The following is a 24,560-nucleotide window of genomic DNA, read 5'->3' as shown; positions in this document are numbered from 1 at the left end:
CTGTAAACTAACACTTACTTAATAAATTAAATAATAATGGGTGGGATGTAGTGATGAAGTTACTGTGTAGCACATAGAACATAATTACTTGTATTAGAGATAAAATATAAATAAAAACAGAATAAATATAGAGACAGAAAGTAGGATTTATATAAAAATATTTAAATAATTTAATTTATAAAATTATTTAATTATTAAATATATGTGTGTGTGCAATTATATTATAGAAAATATATAATATATTATTATTAACAACAACAACAATAATAATACTAATAATATATTTAAAAAAATGTTGAGTGGTGGCCTACAGGTTTATACATTAGCCAATAGAAAGTGCTGAACATTCTCTGTGGGTAAAACCTGATGCACTTCCTCTTTTCTTTATAGAGAATGTACTGCAGTGTGGTACTATACAAGTAAATGTATCCAAATACTAACATAGTATAATTCAATAACTTTTTATTTTTTATTTTATTTTTTTTTAGTTTTACTTTGAGCACCTTGATGGTATTTCTATTACATACCGTTGCCTGGTGCATTGCAGGTCCAGGGCGGCCAATAATGCCCCCCTTAACATTGTGTATAATATTGCAGGTCCGCGTCAACCAATCAGCTGCTCCGTAACAAACCGACGCCGTGAATTCTCAAGCGGAGGGAAATCCACGCGTGTCCTTCCGCCTCGAGAAACTAGAGCCACACACCTCTGAGTTCATGAAGAGCCTGTTCTTCATAAAAGCAGTAGGAGGAGTAGTGTTTATTTAATAATTATCTAATAATGGCATTGACTAACTTGCGCAGGATTTAATAAAAGATGCTCCAAACCACAGAATCCTATTCTAACACACACAAACATAAACATAGACCCTAAATTAGCTTTGGTGTTTTTGTATGTTATTAATAATCTAATAATGAGGTTCCACAGACCTCTCCTGGATAATTAATTAATCTCTGGCAACGAACTGAACAAAACGAACAATTAAGTCAGTAAAAAAAATAATAATAATTTTTTAAACAGCCTTAATCATTGAGCAGCATTAATTGTTTATTATTATTATTATTATTATGTAATTGTTTAGCAAAATATATATAGTGGGGAAATTACTGCTCCTCTTCTGGGTTACAAAATTATATGTGTATAAATAGACTACATTAATTATTAGGCGCCTCAGACTGTACAATGCATAATTAATTCATCTATGACACAAAATGAGCGATCAGTCAATCAGTTTGACTGAGTGGCAATTCATCAACAGTTATTCACATCTTCACATTCAACTAAGCCATGGTCCAGGACATGCTAATAATGTGCAAAGATGTATTGTTTGGCACAGACTTGTATTAATTCATCATCTTAATGCTGAAATATTTCAGAAAGACATAACCACTGTTTACTGCATCGGTGTGCTTCGGTCTGCTCGCGCTCTAACGGCGCGTCTGATTGGCTGAGGGCCGCTCCGCACGCACTGAGTCAGGAAGTGAGCGGCGGATGAATACATGCGCGCTTCTCGCCGAGTCCACAGCCAGAGCCGCGCCAGTGTGTACTCATCCCGGAGAGACCTGCGTTTAGCTTAGTCTGGAGATTACCACGCTTTATTCCTCACAAACATGGTACGTAATCGTTTATTTCATATACTATTAATGCATTACTCTTCCAAACAGAACCTCAACAAGTCCGCTCGCATCAAATTAGCCTCGTTTACTTAGAAATATGCTTTTGATATAAGCGTTACAGTTTGTAGATGTAACTTCTCGAGATAATTTACCTCAACGATACGCGTATTTTAAACATTACGCTTTATTTAGTTACCTAGTTGATGCTACAGTCAGAGTGAAGCCTGAATCTACAACTGCGCAGTTCTTACATCCTTTATCTTACATACGGGTTACACACATCAAATGATGTGGAATACATCCCATATGTTATTATTTTTTCTTTATATTTTACTATATGATAAAAAAAATAATAATTTAGATCAACATGATATCACACTGAAACCTGTGCTTGTGATATTTTATTTGAGACAGACTGCTTATGCCAATATCTGGGGTGTAGAGGGTCAGTAGGTCGGCGTGATACGGATGTTTATGCTTATATTCGTGAAATATGATGGATGGGACATGAAGAAGATGGTTGTAGATGTGTCTGAGATGAGGATGTAGAGGATGTGGCTCCACCAGCGTCTGTTGCATCATCTACCTCCCTTTAAACCCCCTCCAAAGACTGAATTACACCAGCAGGGCTAGTGTTTCCCATCTAAAACCACTTTACACACATTTAAAGGCCTCACTAATGACAGGCAGTTGTATTTTAACCAAACCACAATGTTGCGTGGACTGGAAGGGTGTAGGCTTATGGTAATGGGCGCCCAGTTTCCTGTATTTTGTCTGTAGTCACTGTAGCTTATGCAAATAAAAGGTGTGTCGTTGTAAAATGTCTGTCATCTGGCTTTTTTTGTTTGTTGAGTCTGAGAGGTGTTGTCCGGCATTTCGTGTGTGTGGTCCATCCTAGTTCACCAAAACCTGTTGTTCCCTGCAGGAACCGGAAATCACTAATTATGTATCTTTAATATCTTAGTTGTTTCTCTTAAGCAGCAAAGAGATTTTTTTTACTTGTGTGTCTGGTCTAGACCCCAAACAAGTTATGTTGAAACAATTTTCACAGAAATGTCATTGAATTGAATATGAAATTTTAAAGTAGAAAAATCCAATATTTTTTTTTACATTAAAGTTTCTCATTAAATTCTTCCGAGATCTAAGATGTTATCTGAGCTATGCGGTTTGTTTATTTTCTAGCTTTATATACTTGCACTGTATGTCAACAGTTGTGTCGATTTTTATTTCTTCTCTAAGAGAAATGTAACTGAGAGCTCCATTAGTCTTCTAAACTGTGAACGATCAAACTCTGAGCAATAACATTTTCCTCTGGGCTTTTGTGCGTGTGGTTTAATGTTTCTGGACTGGCAGTAGATATGAGTTTGGTTTATTGTCAGTGGTTTGATCTCTGTATTGGGTTCTAATAGTGAGAAACAGCATCTGGTAGGAGACAGCTGTCCCGGGTGAAGTTATGATGTAATGTTCCCTGAAGCTCATGCTTTATGTGTTGGGACTCTTGAGGATTATGCTGTGTATACTGACCTACATTCATTTGCCTGAACGTTTTTAATAAGCGCTTCAGACGGACACATCTCACCGCAGATGGGTGACAGTAGTGTCACTGAACAGTAAGTACAGCTGGAGGGATTCGGTCATGCGGTGTCTGTAGCCTGTGGAGTTGTAGAGATCTTTTAGTATTCAGGTGTGCGATTAGAAAATAGAGGAGGAACCGTTCAAATTTCACACAGTTTGGTTTACTTCTTGGTTTTGTGGTCACATTTTCTGTAAATGCTCAATAGGTTGCTATTAGAGGTGCAGTAATTAGGAAATTTGAGACCACTGTGAGACCAAATCGATTTCCAATATTTATTTTACATAGAGCCAACTTTGCCTCATTCTTTTACGAAAATTATAGAAAATGTTGACATAAATTGAAAATTATGAAAAATTAAATATTGAATTGTCAATCAATTATGTGTACGTAATGTGTAGTACATAATTTATTATTGAAATAAACCATTTCTAAAGTTATAAATATATATGTGTAAAAATGACAGAACAATTTATGAAAAATGAAGTGTAATTGCCACTAAATTGTGTGTGTATGCTATTTAATACAATTGTAAATCTGTGAAATTTGCAGACAACACGTTTTGACATAAACTGAAAAAAAAGGTGTATGAAAAATTAAATTAAATGTAAATTAAAAAAAAATTAATAAATGTAATTGTGTCTAAATTGGGTGGGTATATAATATTGAAATAAAATTTTAAAAATTATTAATATATGTATAGGTATGAAAACTATTTTGACATCAACTAACAATTATTGTATATTATATATATGACAAACAGTTCAGTAGTCAAAGATCATCAAGACAGCTGCACTGGCAACTACTAAAAAGTGCTATCAGTTCCACTCCTAACTGCCTATTAACTGTAGGTCTGATTTACGATCAACAGGTTTAGGAAAAGCAGCATGTTGTTGAACGTTTTGGGAATTGTCAGGTTTCAGAGCACCTGCTTAAATGTGCGTGTTTGTGATATCTTTATCGACCTACAACCACTACTTTCCATTTATTGCCCATTATAAAAGAGAAGCGTTTCAGACAGCGGGACAGACAGTCTTCCGCGGATCACGCTGGATGTCAGGGAGTCCCAGAGCAGCTGCGTCTGTTCCTCTGCTGCAGTGCCCCATCCCCCAGGATGAGCTTCGGGAGGGGGGTGATGGAGGTTGCCTGGGTACTGGGCACATGGGCATGAATGAGGAATGAAATGAGCCATACAGCTGGCAGCAGGAAGACCCACTTATCCAGCAAACCAGTGCTCTTTCTTCATTATATCTGCCAGTGACTCAACTGCTGGAGCTATTGGATCCAGTGTTTGTGCATTAGAAAGGCTCTTAAGTCAATGATCTCAGCAGCATGTTATATGTCATATCATGTGAGTATGGCTGCTTAATGCAGAAAGGAAGTAGAATAATTAGTGTGATTGAAGGGATGGTTGTGTGTTCCTCTGTCTTTGGCCCATTAGCCCCACTCCTCCCCTTCGTAATGTGGGTTATTTGTTTTCCTAGCAGCTCTCATCCACTTTAGCAAGCTCTTGAGACTCATACAACAAGCTTTTCTGTCCTCGCTGTTAACCAAAGGCCTGGGTTGTTGGTCAGTGCCCTGTAATCAGATGCCACTGTATGAACTAAAGTGTTTTTGTTTGGATGTCACATGAAGTTTAAACCCAAAACGTGTTTACTCTTAAAAATAAAGGTTCTTTATTTGCATTGATGGTTCTATGAAAAACCTTTAACATCCATAGTACTTTTCAGATGCATAAAAGGTTCTTTAAATTTATAAAAGGAAAAAAAAAATTCTTTTAAGAACTGTTCACTGAGGAACCAAAAATGGTTCTGTCAGATGCACAGAAGGTTCTTTATAGTACAAAAAGTTTCTTTGAGTCATTAAAATGTTTTTCACATTAAGAAAAAATGGTTCTTTTAAGAACTGCTCACTGAAATTATTTCTGGTACGCCTAAGAACTTTTCAGTGACCGGTTCCTAAAAAGAACCATTTTTTCTTAGTGTGAAGCCTTTTTCCTTTTTCACTTTTAAGAATCTTAATGGAAAGGTTCCATACATTTTAAAAGTTCTCAGTGGAACCATTGATGCAAATAAAGAACCTTTATTTTTAAGAGTATACTTCATGCTACAAGTGTCACATTATCAGTGTGGGTTTTTTTTTTTATAATGGCAAATGATCAGACTCTCCGTGGTATATTGAGATGCATTATATTATTTTTTAAATACTAAAAGAGAAATGTTTTTTACCTGTGTCTGCTTAGTAACCAACGTTTCTTTTCTTTTTGATTTCTAGGCCGACCAGTTAACAGAGGAGCAGATTGCAGGTGAGAGTGCGCACGCATGTAATCAGATCACTTTGATTTGTGTATTTTGAAGCAGACACTAAATACAGCTACCGCCCTTTTCTTATCTCAGAGTTCAAGGAGGCTTTCTCCTTATTCGACAAGGATGGTGACGGCACCATCACGACCAAAGAGCTGGGCACAGTGATGCGGTCGCTGGGTCAGAACCCCACGGAGGCAGAGCTGCAGGACATGATCAATGAGGTGGACGCTGATGGTGAGTGGCTTTGAAAGTAACAATAAATCACAGTTGAAAGAAATTGATCACCGGTTTCTTTCGAAATTTGAACAAAATATCTTAAAGGACACTCCCCACAAACTCATATTATGGGTTGAACCAATGTTGGTGTTGTGTCAGATTGCTCAGACAAACAGAGAATGTTTGTTCAGGGAATCAGTCTACGAATGGATTATTTATTAATTGGGTCAGTGACTGAGTGAACTCTTGATTTATTTAAAGATATGATTATAAATGCAATTTACAAAGCGGCATCAAGTAAAAATTCTCAGGGTGATGCAACTGATATCATAATGAAGAAAACCTTATGTAGTTTGGCAAGATCTTATTTCTTACAGCTTATTAATATCTATCTATCGATTAGGGATGTCACAATTCTCAATATAAAATCGAACCGTTTGGTATGACATCTACAGTTCAATACGCGTTCAATTCGGTTTTGCGTTTAAATAATATTCGTGTGTGTGTGTGTGCGTGTGCGTGCGCGCGCGCGCGTGCGCGTGTGCCCATGAGTTCAACAAAAGAACTCTTTTGTCCAACAAAAGAGAACATCATAACTTGTTTTTACTTCACAACATCAGTCGAGTGAAATAACTTCCTTTTGTGGCTTCTTATCACAGAATGAGGCAGAAAATATGTTTTATACTGTAATAAAGGCTGTGTTGATTAGAAATGGTTTACAAATATACTTAATCATTATGAAAATACCCGAGATGGCTTGAAGAACACAGATAAACTATGTATTGTCGCAGGCGAGTGTTTATTGTCCTTACATTTCATCATTCAAAACGTTTAATGTTATATCTTCTTTTTATTACAGCGATAGCTACACTGCAAAAAATGCTTTTCTTACCAAGATGTTTTGTCTTGTTTCCAGCCAAAATATCTAAAAATTCTTAAATCAAGAAGGATTTTCTAGACAAGTACAAATTATTGAAAAAACAAGTCAAAATTAAGTGAGTTTTTGCTGGAAACAAGCAAAATAATCTTGTTTTCTGTTTGAAATAAGATTATTATCTATCTATCTATCTATCTATCTATTGATAGATGGATAAAATATATGTAACCAGCCTGCAAAAACATGCAGAAAAAAACATATAGAGAGGACATCTGCAGACCTTTATGACTATATGTTAAAGTCTGTAAATCTCCAGATAATTTGACCCATTTATATCAAGTCAATGTTGGTTTAGGTTGAAAAATGTTATGTCATGTGGTGCGACACCACAAAAACCTTTTTATGTATGAATTAATAATTTATGGTATGTGAGAGAATTTTACGTAGCTAAACTTTTTTTTGAAAATAATAATTACATTTGGAAATAAAAGGAAGACTTGTTACTTGATGGTTACACCACATGACATTTCATGAAGTGTAGATTAGAGTCATTAGACTAAAAGTTTTTTTGAAAATGTTTTTCAAAGTCATGACATGTTTTAAGCTCTAAACAATTTTCATTTTCCTTATCATGCACGTTGTTTCATTGTCATTTAACCAGTTGTCTCAGCATATTAAACTGGCATAGCAAGTATTGTGGAAAATGACACCCTTCACCTTTAATTTATAGATGCTGTTGAAAAGACGAGTTTTCAGTTTTTTCCTTTTTTTTCCCACACGCCTGTCATTGGAGTAAGTACAGCCTGTCTGTGAGACCATTTAATCTCATCCACTCGTTGCTGTGACATAACAGCGTCCGATGGTGCGACGATCCACTCGCTCAGCAAAGAGTGACACCAGAAAACTCTCCAATCAGCCTCCTGTCACAGACGCCTCAGACAGACATACAGCCGCGCCACAAGCCGAGATGGTGTAGGAGGATCAGGAGGCTGCTAGACTGCTGAAGCCTGTCAGATTGTGAGCTGCTCTGTCGGTCTTCTTCGATCAGCGAATCGATAGGCCTGTGGGATACAGCCTGCCTCTCTACTGCCGTGACGTGATCTAGGTCAGACGGCAATAAAGCGAGTAGTGGAAAATAAAAGTAATTGCATAATCCACTCTTTGCATTCGTCATCTCGTTCCCATACACTTATCGAACTCAGTTGCCGGGAAACCGGGGAAGAACTTATTTTGAGAATAGACACTGGAAGTGACCTGGAAATGGCTGATTTCAGCACAATTGTGTGTTGCTGAGTGGTCCTTCTAGTAATGAATTGTGTTTCCCATAGGTACCTGTGAGAGACTGCGCTAATATGACTCAACATCCTGTAGCGATCAAAGGTCTTGCATTTTTATCTGCCACGCTAGGAATGTGGCTCGTTGTTCATTGAATAGGAGTTTTACTCTCAGGTTGTCTTACTATATTACACCACACACCATTAAAGGGATAGTTCACCCAAAAATGACAATTCTGTCATCATTTATTCATCCTCAAGTAGTTCCAAACCTGTATGAGTTTCTTTGTTCTGCCGAACACAAAGGAAGATATTTTGAAGAAAGTTTGTAACCAGGCTGTTTTGGGGCTCCATTGACTTCCATAGTAGGAAAAAAAATACTATGGAAATCAATGGTGCCCCAGAACTGCTCTGTTTCCCACATTCTTCAGAATATCTTCCTTTGTGTTCAGCAGAACAAAGAATACAGGTTTGGAACTACTTGAGGATGAATAAATGATGTCAGAATTTTCATTTTTGGGTGAACTATCCCTTTAAATCACCATCTGCTCCAACCCATACGACCGTAGCTTTCAACCCTGAGTCAAAGCTCAATGTCCCTTTTATGCTGGCTAATCCTAGACCAGTGGCTCCACACATCCATTTGGTAATCCAGCCTGGTCTTTATTAGTGCACGCTTGACCTATTTCTGACCTCAGCGAACGTTAAACATGGTTTAGGTCTTTTATGGTCAGCTGCGGCTAGTCCGTGCCAGCTGTAGGGATCTAGCCGTGTCTCTTATATCACAGTCACCCTCTCGGCTTTTATTTTTCACCACTGTCCCTCAAGGACTATCATTCCCTGCTAATCCAGAGTGAGTCACATGGTTTTTGATCTGAATCCCCACCTCTCTGCCCAGGCTCTCTGACCCTCCCATAGACAGGAAGGATCCTTACATGATAAAGGCTCAGAAACGTAGCAAGTGGCATCAGTGGTTCAACAGTAATTTTACGAAGCTACGAGAATACTTGTTGTGCGCAAAAAAAAAAACCCTTTCTTCAACAATTCGTCTAGGATCCTTGCTTTCTATATGGGAGGGTCAGAGAGCGCTCGGGATTCATCAAAAATATCTTAATTTGTGTTCCGAAGATGAACGAAGGTCATACAGGTTTGGAACGACATGAGGGTGAGTAATTAATGACAGAATTTTTATTTTTGGGTGAACTATCCCCTAAAGGGATAGGTCATCCAAAAATGAAAATTACCCCATGATTTACTCACCCTTAAGCCATCCTAGGTGTATATGACTTTCCTCTTTCAGATGAATACAATCGGGAGTTATATTAAAAAATGTCCTAGCTCTTGCAAGCTTTATAATGGCAGTAAATGGGATTTGAGATTTTGAAGCCCAAAAAAGTGCATCCATCCATCATAAAGTGCTCCACACGATGCTTTTGTGTAAGAAAACTATCTGTATTTAAATTTTTATAAATGGTAATCTCAAGCTTCCGCTAACTGTTGTACGTTTCAGTGGATCAACTGCATCTGTGTTTATTCATTTGTGCATTGTCAGTAGATCAACCGCAGAATTTTTCCACTCCCATTGGCGCTTTTATGCGATTTGGGGTCTCACGCTAATTTGCCTTATTTTGTAAAGCTGGCCCTTTGACTTAAATATGAATACCTTTTCAGCCTTAGAGTTGAAAATAAAAAGGCGAGGTAAAGTTTCATGTTTGATATAAAGTGTAATTATTAGACAAAAACCCACATCGTAAGGAATGGTCACATTAATGAGAAACATTCAAAGTTGTTTATTTCTCGCAGTTTTGTAAAGTTGCAAATGTGAGATGTAAAGTCGTCATTTTTTTACTTTGTTAATCTAAATTGGAAATGGTTTATTTGAGAGTATCTGAGGTGAATGTTTCTGTCCATACTTCCGTTTTCAATAAAATCTCACTTCCCGTTTTCTTAGGAAATGGAACTATAGATTTCCCAGAGTTCTTGACGATGATGGCCAGGAAAATGAAGGACACAGACAGCGAGGAAGAGATTCGCGAGGCTTTTCGGGTATTTGACAAGGTATGTTTGAGCTGTAACTACTGCACTTGGCTGTTTATTACAGGCAAAATTGACTCAAAATTGAGTCACAGCAGTGATGCCGAGATTTTCCCGCCCTTTTTGTGGCTGACATTGAGTTTTTCTCTTCAGGATGGTAATGGCTACATCAGTGCTGCAGAGTTGCGTCACGTCATGACAAACCTCGGCGAGAAGCTGACAGATGAAGAGGTTGATGAGATGATCAGAGAAGCCGACATCGATGGCGATGGTCAGGTGAACTATGAAGGTAAGTTACTTACTTTTCAGTGCCCATTTTATTTTCTCCATTTAGTCTTATTTTTATCTCAAAGGCACCATCTGGTAACTCAACTATAATACACCTACAAATATATCCCATAAAGATGATGTAGTAGTATTATTATTATTGGAAAAAATATTAATAAATTTTTCTGACAAATGGTCAAAAAGACTCGAATCAGTCTCAATGATTCATTTACTCAGTGAATCGGTCAGTTCAGAGTCTTAAATTCCTTTATTCATGTCCATGTTGGAATGACCATAGTGTCTTATCTGCATCGAAAATGGCTCACATTTCCCAGAATGCACCATATTTGTACAGAGCACATGTAAAAAGCCCCTTTTTGTTTTGCTGAAATCGGAGCCTCTTGATTAGACGCATATGAAAGCCATTCGTAAATGGGATGCTAATTACCGTGCGAATTCTGCTTTCACCTCTTGATTAAAAAATTAATAAACCATTGAACAATTTAGCAGCTGGCTGCACAGCGTGTCATTCGGCCAAAAGCAACTGCCTAATCTCATTTTCTCTCCATCTCTCCTCTCAGAATTTGTACAGATGATGACTGCAAAGTGAAACCGCCTCCTCCTGCCGTGCCCTCTTAGAAGAGAAGAAAAAATCAGTCAAATGTTTTACTTACCTCTTGGGAAAAAAAAAAAAAAAAAGTTTATTTATTCATAATGTTTCTGTTAAAAATAATTGAATGTTAAAATAAAGTATCCTTCTGTCCACACAGAAAATAATGGAAAAAGTCAAATATCTGCATGAAATGGTTAGTGATCCTGTCCCCAAAGATCAGTCTAGCATCAGTTATTCGAGAAAAATAACCTGTAACTACCTTCAAACTGAAGACAAACAGCATTTGGTGAACTCCTTAAGTTCCATCTGCTCTTGATAATGTTTGGGCTGGCCATCCTCCTTTTGTTCTCTCGTTTTTTTCTGTTCTTCATGCATGCAGCTTGAGCCCGGAGCTCATTCTCCAGCCAATCAGAGCGTGCTGAGTCCACTGAAGTGTTGTATCGCAGGGTTTTGTAATTTAAGAGGAACCACAAGTAGAAAGAAAGCTTGTAAAATCAAGTTTCTAGTGGAATGGGGCTTTAATGTATTGTGGGGGATAAAAAGTAAAAATCAAAAACAAGAAAAAAATTCAAAAACAACAAAAAATAGAAAATGTTTGGCATGATTTTGTTTTTGTTTGTCTTTTTTTTTTTTTTTTTGTCTATTGTTTAGTTTTGTTTTAATGACTTTCTTTTCCTGGACGGCCGTCTCGCACCAGGATGGAGATGTTGTGGATGTTTGGAGGAGTGTGGCTGAGCCTTCACTTTTCTGTCCTCTGTTTCAGTGAATTCTCCCCTGCACCGCTTCTGCTGCGGGAGTTTGCACTCCACTCTTCAGTTTGCATTCATTCCAAGTTGTACATGCTACTGTTTTAATATTTTCTTCGAATAAAGTGACCATGTACTTTACGACTACTGTTCTTGTTCTGTTGTTCCTTCTCAAACCATCGTGTGTCCGTTAAGTGAGGTAAGGTCAGGGTTTTCTTTGCTCTCGGTTTGCATTAATTCGCTGTCTCATCCATCCCGATGGAGCTCAGATAGATCAGTGACAGCACTAGACCACCTGTGTTCCAGCTAAATTACAGCTTCCTGTTGAGACGAAGCCATCAAACATTTAATAACCCAATCAACTGACTCCTCTAGAGGTTTTCTCGAGTGTCATTTTACACCTCGGTTCTCTCAGCTTCAGATATTAATGCGTATATAAGTGATTTTCTTCAGAATTGACCTGCATAATGCAAAGCTCCTAGTCTTAACTGCCACCCACCCAAGGTGCAGGAGAGATTCTCACTTGCCAGACCCGCACATTTTGACACATGAGCTGCCCCTGGAGTTAAATTAGGTGTATCAATATTTCACGTGAAAATGAGGCAGCACTGGTGCCGTAGCAGTAAGAGGAGAGCAGGATTTACTGGCCTCCCCCTCCACCGCCCAACAACACTGAACCCAAAACACTATCAGATTACACAAAACAATGCAGAAACCACCTCCTGCATGTTCAGACCACAGCTTTTTTACTTAAGCAGTTTTGTATAACATTTTATTTCAAAATCTAGAACCTTAAAACATCTCAAACTAGTTTTCCTTTGATATATTTTGTTATGAAAAAGATTACTTAAACACAAGAACAACTCAATTTGGAAACAATCATTCTACAATAACTAGGGTGATTTATTTTTTTTTTTAAGGTGTGGCTCTCCATCGAAGAAAATAATATTAATAATAACTGAAAAATAGAATTTCATAGGGTTGTGGACCTCCACTGAAGACAATATTATTAATAACAATAATTGAAAATTAGCATTTTATTAAGTAAAATCTAAATTCTTTATTCATTATTTTTTCAGTAACCAGAGTTTAAAAAAAAAAAAAACTCTTGAATTTGACCCTTCCTACATGACTATAAAAAAAATTAATGTGATGGTTTTTATATTTATATAATAGTAATATATAATAATTCATATTAACTAGTGCTGTCAAATGATTAATCCAAAATAAAAGTTTTTGTTTGCATAATATGTGTTCTGTGTATATTTATTATGTAAATACAAACGTAAAGTTTGTATTTTGAAAATATTTACATGTCTATATTTATATTCATATAATTTATATTATAAATAAATATATTTAATATATGAACATAACTTTTTTTCTTAAATATATACATGCATGTGTGTGTTTATACACACATAATAAATATACACAGTACACATACAGTACATTTATTATGTAAACAGAAACTTTTATTTTGGATGCGATTAATGTGGATTTCAGAGTGAAGCTTGGCACTGTGTTCATTTGACATGTGAAGCTCATGATAAACTGTTTCAGTGTCTCAAACAGTCCAAATAAACATGTTGCCAGTCATTAAACCACAGACTTTGCGATTTGATAATCACACTAAAGCCAGTTTCACACAGTGATACCAGTAAATTACCCTAAAATTACCGGAACGACTTTACAAGTAAATAAAAAAGCACTGTTCACACAGTCTATGCTGTTGTGTCTTTTTACCGGTAAAGCACCATTCACACATCTATAGAAGCCCTTTTACGCCACTGAATACATTTTTTTTTTTTTTTTTAAAAAGGTTATTGCGACTTTTTTTCACAGAATTGTGAGATAAACTAGCAATTGTGAGTTATAATGTCAGAACTGCAAGATATAAACTCACAATTCGGACTTTTTTTCTCAGAATTGCGTGATATAAAGTAACAATTGGGAGTTATAAAGTCAGAATTACGATTTATAAAGTTAATTGCGAGATAAAAACTCGCAATTCTGACTTTTTTCTCGCAATTGCGAGTTTATATCTAACAATTCTGAGAAAAAAAGTCAGAATTGCGAGATATAAACTCGCAGTTGTGTAAAGTTCAATTTTGAGGGGGGCAAAAAGACTATGTTCTCAGAATTGCAAGTTTATGTCTCACAATTCTGACTTTATAACTCGCAATTCAGACTTTTTTTCTCAGATATAAACCCGCAATTGCGTGTTAAATCAGAATTGTGAGAAAAAAAAGTCAGAATTGCGAGTTTGTGTACGCAATTATGAGAAAAAATGTCAGAATTGTGAGATAAAAAGTCGCAATAACCTTTTTTATTTTTTATTCAGGCGGAAACGGGCTTCCATACATCAGCTTCAAAATACCGGTAAATTCGGTGACATCATTTACCAGAAATGACCTATATACGGCTGCCGTTAAATGGAGAGGTATATGCGGTCTGTGTTTTTGTTGATGTTTTCATTTTTGTGTCAAATGTTCACATTTACGCAGCTTCTTTTGGCCCAGAGAAATCATATTAGACAACTTTAGACATTTCTTTCGCTTCCCCTGATAGCACACGTACATCTAGGAGACATCTATTTGACATCTGCATTTACATCTGCAAGACGTATTTTTTAGGGTGTTTGCTCATCTGCAATACGTCTATTGGACGTCTCCTTTTAGATGTCAAATAGACGTCTATTAGATGTCTTTAAGATGTTTATGATTTAGAATGTATGTAAAACTGACATCTGAAAGACGTCTGTCAGACGTTTGTAGACAGCAGATGCTTTCCAGATCAAGAGATCTTTAACAGACATCTCGCAGACGTACGTGTGCTATCTGGGTCGGTAAACAGCACAGAGTAAATCTGCCTCAGAATGTTATGATTGGCCGACCCGATCTCATGAAAGTGCGTACACACTTCCGTATTCTGCTAACCAGGTCTCCTTGCTTCCGGTTCACGCGTTTTGCAAATGCCCCGTTAAATATGAAGCTGTTTTACTCAAGATGCCTTCAAAGTAGACACTAAAGATAATCATTACCAATGTCCATCACATATGTGGATTGATATATAAAAGTTTTTTATTTGTATTATTTTCAGTAACATTTATATATAAAAGTCGAATAAAACGTCAACAATAAAAACATCTAGCTAATTTAACTGATTACCTTAAAAGTCCATTGATATCGCCATTGTTTAATACTGCTATTAATACGTTCTCCGACAAGCGGAAGCGATGAGACCTGTTTTCCGGGTTTGGTCAGGTGACGTTCGACATATACCCTAATAAATAAAAATGAAAACTCGTGGTATTGATACACAAATGGACTTTGGCGTGTCTATACTACGCGATGGGTAGGATTAGGGTTGTGGTGTAGATGCGTATCATATGTACGCGAAAACTGCGTATCATATGCACGCCAACAAGTTTTGTATCATATGCACGCGAAAACTGCGTATTATATGCATGCCAAAAACACGCATAGCATATAAACGCCAGTCCATTTTTGCGCATCAATACCACAAGTTTTTTTTTTTTTTTTTTGGGGGGGGGCGTAATATTCATACATATTTTCATGAGACGTCAGAGTTGATCGTCTTACATCAGCGCGTTCTGAACTCATATACAGATAGCACACGTATGTCTGCAAGATGTCTGTTAAAGATCTCTTGATCTCTTGGAAAGCATCTGCTGTCTACAAACGTCTGACAGACGTCTTTCAGATGTCAGTTTTACATACATTCTAAATCATAAACATCTTAAAGACATCTAATAGACGTCTATTTGACATCTAAAAAGAAACGTCCTATAGACGTATTGCAGATGAGCAAACACCCTAAAAAATACGTCTTGTAGATGTAAATGCAGACGTCAAATAGACGTCTCCGAGATGTACGTGTGCTATCAGGTTGTACCGGTAATCTCGTTCTGCGTTCACTCAGAGCACATTACTGGTAATTTACTGGTAATGCTACAACTTCTCTTGTTCTCACATGATCTCTTAACTGTAATTTACCAGTAAAGACTGTATTTGTGAAAGGGGCTAATTATTTTATTTTGAGATATTGTCCAGCCCTAACTGGGTAAAAATGACTGGCCTCTTTTAGTCTGTTTGTGCTTGCTTTGAAGTCATCCATATCAGCGGTTTTAAAACTGTTAGTCACAAAGAGGAAATAAGTGGTTCATTGCAAAGTATGAGGATGTCATGTAAGAAATATGAAACAATTTGTCATATAACGCTCCTCAAGTTGCAGATCACATTAGTGTTTCTTGCAGTGCTTTTTCCATTGGCTGAAAGGCCTTTTTAATGGAGCGTTCTTTGGTTTGAATCGATTATTACAGGTGCCACATCCTGTTTTTGGTTACAGATGGCAGTTTTGTCACTTGTAATTACGGTAATTGTAACATATGGAGGTCATCTCAATAAAATAAGTAGCATTTGGCTAGTCATGTGATCTCAACATCTCATCTAGACTGAGTCGGCAACATTTATTGTTGCAATTTATGTGCAACATCCCTTGATGAAAGATCACAGTAACCTTTAACAGCTGTTTCTGTGGTAATGACTTCCTCCTCCTTTCTGATATCAGATCAGTGTTTCTGAAGCTTTCTATTCAAAACTGCCAGTTTCTTCTGTATTAAGACAACAACCAGCTACATGAGAAAATTTATAAAGATAAGAGATACAGATACAGTCCTCTGAATCTGACATCAAATTCCTATATATCTGCACCTCATCTGCTGTGCTTGAATATTTGGACACTTGAAGACACACTTAAAGTGACTATGCTCAAATTTACCCAAAAAAGACATTTTGAAGAATGTTGGTAGCTAAATTGTTTAGGGCACCATTGACCTCCCTGTTGACAAAAATTATTATTGAAATCAATGGGACTTGTGACTGTTTGGTTACCAACATTCTTCAAAATAATTTATTTTGTGGTTTACATAAGAAAGAAAGTCATAGAGGTTTGGAATGACATAAGGGTGAATAAATGATGACAGTTTTCATTTTTGGGTGAACTACCCCTTTTTAAAGTATGAATTTAAAGGGCACCTATTATGCCCCTTTTGAAAAGATGTAATATTGGTCTTGGGTGTCCCCTGAATGTGTCTGTGAAGTTTAAGCTCAAAATACCCCACAGATCATTTATTATAACATCTGGAAAATGTCATTTTTGGGGCGTGTCTAAAAAAAGAGCTGTTTTGGTGTGTACGACTTTAAATGCAAATGAGCTACATATTCCCGCCTTGTCTCCAGAAGGCGGCGTATACATCCCTGCTTTGCACACCTAGCAATAAACAGCCAGTAGAAGCAACATAACTGATCAGTGTTCACCTGTACATTAGGGTAGCCAAACACACTGAAAGTGGGACGAAAAGCTCGATGTTACAGAGGCTCAATAGACCGAGATGCGCGACCGACTCAACAGGGTGTTTGCTAGCGCCTCAGAACGAACAGCACGACACTGATCAATTAAAATACTTAGATAACGTACGCACACAAACACGGTTAAAATGTTAGCTAAGCACTATAAAGACATGACATTCACAAAATGGTCTGGAGTGAAATAATTTGCGCAGACATAAACATATTTAGGTAGATTTTGAGACGCATTACCTTCAAAAATAAAAGTAACCCACTGCATCCTCAGTGGCTCAGATGTTGGGAGAAAATGATGACTCTGTATGTTCAGTCTTACATCCAAACACAGCTTACGAGATTGCTTACGAGACATTGTTGATGTTACAGCTGGTTGAGAGTGGAGAAAATGGATGACAGCGTTCAACCAAAGACAACTCGCTGAGGCGGAAACTATGCTTATGCAGGACTGTCAGTCAATGACTGTGGGCGGGGCCTAAGCAATGTGATGTCATATTGCTCAGAGAATCAAAACGGCAGACAGTTTTGTTTTAATGGGGATTAAAAAATAAGGAGTGGGTGGATTTTTATCACTGTAGGATGGTTGTGTTCACACGCTGCCAACACACATTTATGTCCAAAAGTGGATTTTGTAAATGTGGATTTTGCATAATTGGTGCCCTTTAATTCCAGTATATGTCAAAACATCAAACTAAAGGCCCATTCACACGAAGAATCATAACTATAAAGATAACTATAACAATATCAACACCTACACCGGCTTACAATAACAATCTGTTTATTATAATTATAAGCTTGTGCTGCAGTTTTGTCATCTGTCGCTTTAAATGCACAAGTTCTTTAAAGAAGGATGGATTCTGATTGGCTGTCAATGTTTTTATTGTTCTTTTTGGCTTAAAAATATCATTCTGAAAGTGATTCCAATGATATAATTTCTTTGTGCTGTTTTCGTAGTTTTGGTTTGAACTTTCCTTTTAAATTTAGAATAATTTCTCAAACTATATATTTCTCATTATAGTTATAGTTTGTTGGTTTGAACGGGCGAAAAGAGTCGCCTTTGAACGAACTATCTTCATGTTTCTTATGCATTATTGAATCTGTATATTTGCTGTGAGCAGGGAGGAAGCTGTAGAAACTGTCAGAGAGAAACCCACAGACACACTGAGACACTAACATCAGCATAAGGATTAAGAAGCCTGAAGACAGTTTCTTACATAACACTGCTGACAGGCACTGCGTATGTGTGTGTGTCACGTCTGTGTATTTGCATACAGTATGGCAGAGTGCAACACGGTAAACCCACCATGAAAAGTTTTGCACAAAAGCCCTAAAACACATAATGCATAAAAACCTTTCAGACAGATTTTGTAATAAGATTGCTTCATAAAACGTTTCTTCATGCATCAGCCTTGCAAGGCACAGAGGAGGGGTCTCTCCATGCAGCACAACCACAGGATGAACACATGCATGGATTATGTGTTTACAAATTTATATTATATTATATTCAAAATAATAATACATTTTCATTATATAACAATAATATGTAACATGTGGTACAGATACATGATAATTACTCATTTTTTGATCAAATAAATTCAGCCTTGGTGAACATAAGAGACTGCTTTCAAAAACATTATTATTATTTTTTTATTTTTTTATTTTTATCTTTAATATGTCACAATGCTGTCACAATTATGCCTTTAAGGATGATTTTGAGAATATTTGATTAGGTTGCTCAGTAGTGTACATTTGTGACCCTGGACCACAAAACTAGTCTTAAGTGTCAATTTTTCGAAATTTAGATTTATACATCATCTGAAAGCTGAATAAATAAGCTTTCCATTGATGTATGGTTTGTTAGGATCGGACAATATTTGGCTGAGATACAACTATATGAATATCTGGAATCTGAGGGTGCAAAAAAGTTCTTAGCAATGCGTATTACTAATCAAAAATGAAGTTTTGATATATTTACTGTAAGAAATTTACAAAATATCTTCATGGAACATGAATGATTTTTGGCATAAAATAAAAATGGATAATTTTGACCCATACAATGTATTTTTGGCTACTGCTACAAATATACCCCAGCGACTTAAGACTGGTGACTTTGTGGTCCAGGGTCACATTTCTGTTTGAGAAAAAGGCAGAGTGACAGGGATACAGTGAAAGGAAGCAAGAATGAAAGCGAGAAACAGCCCTGAGGGTTTCCTCCTGATGTGGAAAAGCCTGGGATCCCTCTGCAAACCACTGCACCTCCTCCTGCCTGCAGTGCTCTCCGCTTTGATTTTCTCCCCTCTTTGTGAATCTGACAGTCCTCCCCCTCCCACATCTGCAGTTTTCCTGGAGAAGCGTTCCTGAACTTAGGCTAGGTGTCATAAAGGATAGTAAAGGATGTTCTCCTCTGCTGAACAGAGCTGCTACACACACACACACACACACACACACACACACACACACAGAAATGCTGCAGAGGATTCATGCAGGCAGCACAGAAAAGCTGGGATACCCCAGTTCATTTTTTGTTCTGCTGTCTCCAGCTTCTTCTTTTTTTAAACACTGTGATAAATGAATTAATTAAGAGAATATCCAATCTAAAGCGCTTGAGGGATGTTTTTCCCAGCTTCTGTAATTTAAAGGTCTGTTTGTTGCTCCAGTGCTGTTTGAGGAATGTAGGTCAGAGAGCTGCTGCAGTCATCTTCACACTCAAACACATTCAAAACACAAAGACACATTCAAAGTGTTTTGAAATATAGAAATAAGTCACATGCTTATTGTAGGTAAATAAAAATGTACATGCTGAATGAGTAAACACGTGTATTGAAATAAGTCTCTGTATTGTTGGTTTCATATGGTTTTTTGAGAAATGCTCTATGAATGTAATGTAGTGAACCATAAATCAAAATAAATATAGGCTATATATATATATATATATATATACACACACACACACACACACAGTATCTCACAGAAGTGAGTACACCCCTCACATTTTTGTAAATATTTGATTATATCTTTTCATGTGACAACACTGAAGAATTGACACTTTGCTACAATGTGTCCAATTTGGACATTTTCACTTAGGGGTGTACTCACTTTTGTGGCCAGCAGTTTAGACATTAATGGCTGTGTTGAGTTATTTTGAGGGGACAGCAAATTTACACTGTTATACAAGCTGTACACTCCCTACTTTACATTGTAGCAAAGTGCCATTTCTTCAGTGTTGTCACATGAAAAGATATAATAAAATATTTACAAAAATGTGAGGGGTGTACTCACTTCTGTGAGATACTGTATATATATCTATATCTATATATATATATAGATATAGATATATATACAGTCATGGCCAAAAATATCGGCACCCTTGGTAAATATGATCAAAGAAGGCTGTGAAAATTAATCTACATTGTTAATCCTTTTGATCTTTTATTTAAAAAAATCACAAAAATCTAACCTTTCATTGGATAGTAAGAATTTAAAAAGGGGGGAAATTTCGTTATTAAATAAATGTTTTTCTCTAATACACATTGGCCACAATTAACGGCACCCTTTTGTTCAATACTTTTTGAAACCTCCATTTGCAAGTTTAACAGCTCTAAATTTTCTCCTATAATGCCTGATGAGGTTAGAGAACACCTGACAAGAGATCAGAGACCATTCCTTCATCCAGAATCACTCCAGACCCTTTAGATTCACAGCTCCATGTTGGTGCTTCTTCTCTTCAGTTCACTCATTTTCTACAGGGTTCAGGTCAGAGGACTGGAATGGCCAGCAGAAGCTTGGTTTTATGATCAGTGACCCATTTTTGTGTTGTTTTTAGGTTTGTGTTTGGATTATTGTATGGTTGGAAGATCCAAACATGGCCCATTATAAGATTTCTAACAGAGTCAGTCACTTATTGATTTTTTTATCTGTTGGTATTTGATAGAATCCATGATGCCATGTGTCTAAACAAGATGTCCAGGACCTCCAGCAGAAATATAGGCCCACAACATCAAAAATACAGCAGTATATTTCATTGTACACATGGGGTACTTTTTTTCCCCGTGTTCACCGAACCGATCTTGAGTGTTTGCTACTAAAAAGCTCATTTTTTAGTTTCATCTGACCATAGAAGCCAGTCCCAGTTGAAGTTCCAGTTGTGTCTGATAACTGAATATTGCTGGAGTTTGTTTTTGGATGAGCGAGGAGAATTCTCCAAACAACATGTGGTGATGTAGGTGCTGTTTGACAATTATTTTCTGCAATTCTCCAGCTGTGGTCCTTGGAGAGTCTTTAGCCACTCAAACTCTCCTTCTCACCATGCATTAGGACGATATAGACACACGTCCTCTTCCAGGCAGTTTCGTAACATTTTATGTTGATTGGAAATTCTTAATTATTGCCCTGATGGTGGAAATGGGAATTTTCACTGCTCTAGCTCTTTTCTTAAAGCCACTTCACTAATTTGTGAAGCTCAATTATCTTTTGCTGCACATCAGAAATATATTCTTTATTTTTTCTCATTGTGATGGATGATTGAAGTGAATTTGGGCTTTGTTTCCCCGCCTATTTATATTTCTGTGAAACAGGAAACCATGGCTGGATAATTTCATGTTCATAATCACCCTGGAGTGCTCAAAATTATGAATATGAATGGGAATAATTGTGTCTAACGTGTATTTGAGAAAAACATTTACTTCATAATGATATTTCTCCCCATTTTAAATTCTTATTATCCAATGAAAGGTTAGATTTTTGTGAATTTTCTAAATAAAAGATCAGAAGGATTAACAATGCAGATTAATTTTCACAGCCTTCTTTGATCACATTTACCAAGGGTGTATATGTATATGTATATATATATATATATATATATATATATATATATATATATATATATATATATATATATAAACAGTATATAGTACAATTCAAAATAACTGTTTTCTATTTGAATATATTTTAAAATGTAATTTATTCCTGTGTTTTAAAACAGTTATGCTGCTTAATATTTTGTGGAAACTCTAATACATTTTTAAATGATTCTTTGTTGAACAGAAAGTTCATATGAGCAGCGCTTATTTGAAATATAAATTGTTTGTATTATTATAAATGAACAAACTTTTGATCGTTTCAATGCATCCCTGCTGAATCAAATTAATTTCTTAAAAGAAAAGAAAAAAGGCCAAAGAAGAATATTATGGTTTGGAGCGAATTTTATACTTAATTAAATTAAATTAAATTAAATTAAATTAAATTAAATTAAATTAAATTAAATTAAATTAAATTAAATTAAATTAAATTAAATTAAATTAAATTAAATTAAATTAAATTAAATTAAATGCTACATTAATACACTGTAAAAACAAATGCTGTAGGATTTACTTTTCACTCAGAAATTGCTGAAATATCAAATAATTACAAAGAAATGGAAAGTAAAAATTTGTAAGTAAAAAGACTGAATTAGTATTTTCTTGTAAAACGTACTTCACTAATCTTCTTTTCACAGTGTACTTCTCAGTTCTGTGTGACCCAATGTGAAGTTGTGGATGAAAGATGGCTGTCACTGCTGACTGCTCAAAGAGGAAGTCTGAGTGAGATGACAGTTACGCCTGCTGCTGATAGAGGACAAAAAGTCAAGCAGACAGCCATGGAGACACTGCTGACACTACGAGTGACTCTCCTGCTGCAGTGACCGCTGCTGGAGGTGAGAGCTCATAAACCTGCGGGCGGCCTGCTAGAGAGAAAGTGCTGAGCTGGGATCCTCCTGTCAGGGATTTCCTCGCTCTGATGTACGTTCCCCCATCCCGCAATCTAATCTTGGATTTATGCCACCTGAGCGGGGAGCGCTGGGACTCGATGCTGCGGCCTGCATAAGCAACTGCAGAGCCTTTGGCCATTAACGCGAGGGAGCAGTCAGAACGGCAATGCTTTGCAGTGGCAATAAAATGCTAATTGTATGCAGCGCAGTGTCACGTGACACGTGAGTGAGATGGAGCAGCGAGGAATTGCTGTTTATGACGGCCAGATGCAATTTCCTCTGTACGGTTATAAACCAGACGGAGCGAAATCCAACCTGAGGCGAATGAAGTATGTCAATTTATGTCCGCGTCCCGCAGTCTAATCAAACTCTGTAAGTCTTTCCAAGCGCTGGTTTATAGTCTTCAGAAGCACTCGGCCCATTTTCCTGCCAGTTTGGCTTGTATTGATGGCGTCTGCAGATCTGTGGAGCACTGAGGCATACGGAGCTGACGCTGCCTTTTGACGGAGCGACGGCCTGACATTTTTCTGCAGTGCGAAAGGGAGGAGAAGTTGCTCTTGTGTCTTAATAATGACTAAAGATGCTACACTGACAAAAAGGATTCTGTGGTGTAAATACTACAGAAAAGCAAATGGAATTTCTACATGAAAAAAGTTAGTTCAGTTCAATAATTTAAAAAACAAAGTGAATTCTATATTGGTAGCCTACTCAATTCAAGCGCTCCGAGCCTGCATAGACAGCAATGCAACAGCAATGTTCCCAGGTCCAGAAATGTAGCAAAGACATCGGTAAAATAGTCCATGTGACATCAGTGGTTCAACCGTGATTTTACGAAGCTACGAGAATACTTTTTGTGCGCAAAGAAAACAATAATAACAATTTATTCAACAATTCTTCTCCCTGAGTTACTGTCTTCACATTGCAAGTAACATCCATCAGTGCACACCAACATAAATAAAATAACAAATAACTATAAAGAGAAACAATGCATAACTACATCCAACAAATCATCTACAACCAGATGTTTCTGCCTCCAAATCATTTAATCACATAAAGACACACTTTGAATTTTTTTCACTCATGAATTCAACTTTAATATCAATTAAAATGATTATACATATTGTAAATAATGTGCAATTGTCTGAAAACCTTACATTTAGTTTTCACTCAAAGTATATTATTTCTGTAAGTATTCTTTTTTAAAGGATGCTATATGTATCCTAGTTCCAAAGTCATTTATTCATTCATTCATTCATTCATTCATTCATTCATTCTCTATTTAATTTGTTGTTTGTTTAATGTATATTGACAGAAAATCACATAATCATAGATCTGATTTTTAGTCTATTTATCCTAGCCCAAAACTTTGGTGGTTGCAGAAATAAAAAAATAAAAAATTGAAAATTCACCAGCTCATGCATTATTCATTTGACCTCCTGACGCTAACAAACAAATTTTCTGAAGGTTAAGCACCTCCTTTCACTGACCATTTGACAAGCAAAAAAAACAAAACAAAAAAACAACATTTCAGGCCCAATTTTGTACCCTGTTCATGGAAAGCGCCTTTTACATTATATTCCATTGTGGAAACAATGAGGACACACAAGCTTTGAAAGGCAAATTGGTCTGCACGACTGAGGCAAATGCAATGACTTAATTTCCACGTGAAACACTGCAAACTAAGTTGGAGGATTGTGTTGCAGAATACGGTCATCTTAAGTGTGCAGAAATGACATGTACTTAGACAACCAAGTAAAAACCAGCAGATGCATCTATCTTGCTTATTTAGATAAACAAATCCAAATGGGGTCACAATATTTCTGCACGCAAAATCTGCTTTGTTTGATTAATCTAAATAAAACTAAACTCATTTTCATTCGACTGCAATTTTAACCAGCCTTAGTTGA

General features: G+C 36.5%; 1 protein-coding gene across 1 annotated transcript; it reads left to right on the top strand.

Annotated features, from left to right (window-relative positions):
• The first annotated feature begins 1,481 nt into the window (after nt 1–1,481).
• Nucleotides 1,482–11,661, top strand: calm1b (calmodulin 1b). The gene is made up of 6 exons (XM_058755945.1): nt 1,482–1,611; nt 5,462–5,492; nt 5,584–5,727; nt 9,812–9,918; nt 10,048–10,183; nt 10,743–11,661. The coding sequence occupies exons 1-6, from the start codon at nt 1,609–1,611 to the stop codon at nt 10,769–10,771; spliced, it is 450 nt and encodes a 149-aa protein (XP_058611928.1). The 5' UTR covers nt 1,482–1,608; the 3' UTR covers nt 10,772–11,661.
• Nucleotides 11,662–24,560: the final 12,899 nt, after the last annotated feature.

The sequence above is a fragment of the Onychostoma macrolepis genome, chromosome 20 (assembly GCF_012432095.1).
Source record: "Onychostoma macrolepis isolate SWU-2019 chromosome 20, ASM1243209v1, whole genome shotgun sequence".
Taxonomy (NCBI): domain Eukaryota; kingdom Metazoa; phylum Chordata; class Actinopteri; order Cypriniformes; family Cyprinidae; genus Onychostoma; species Onychostoma macrolepis.
This window is presented reverse-complemented; position numbering and strand designations above follow the sequence as displayed.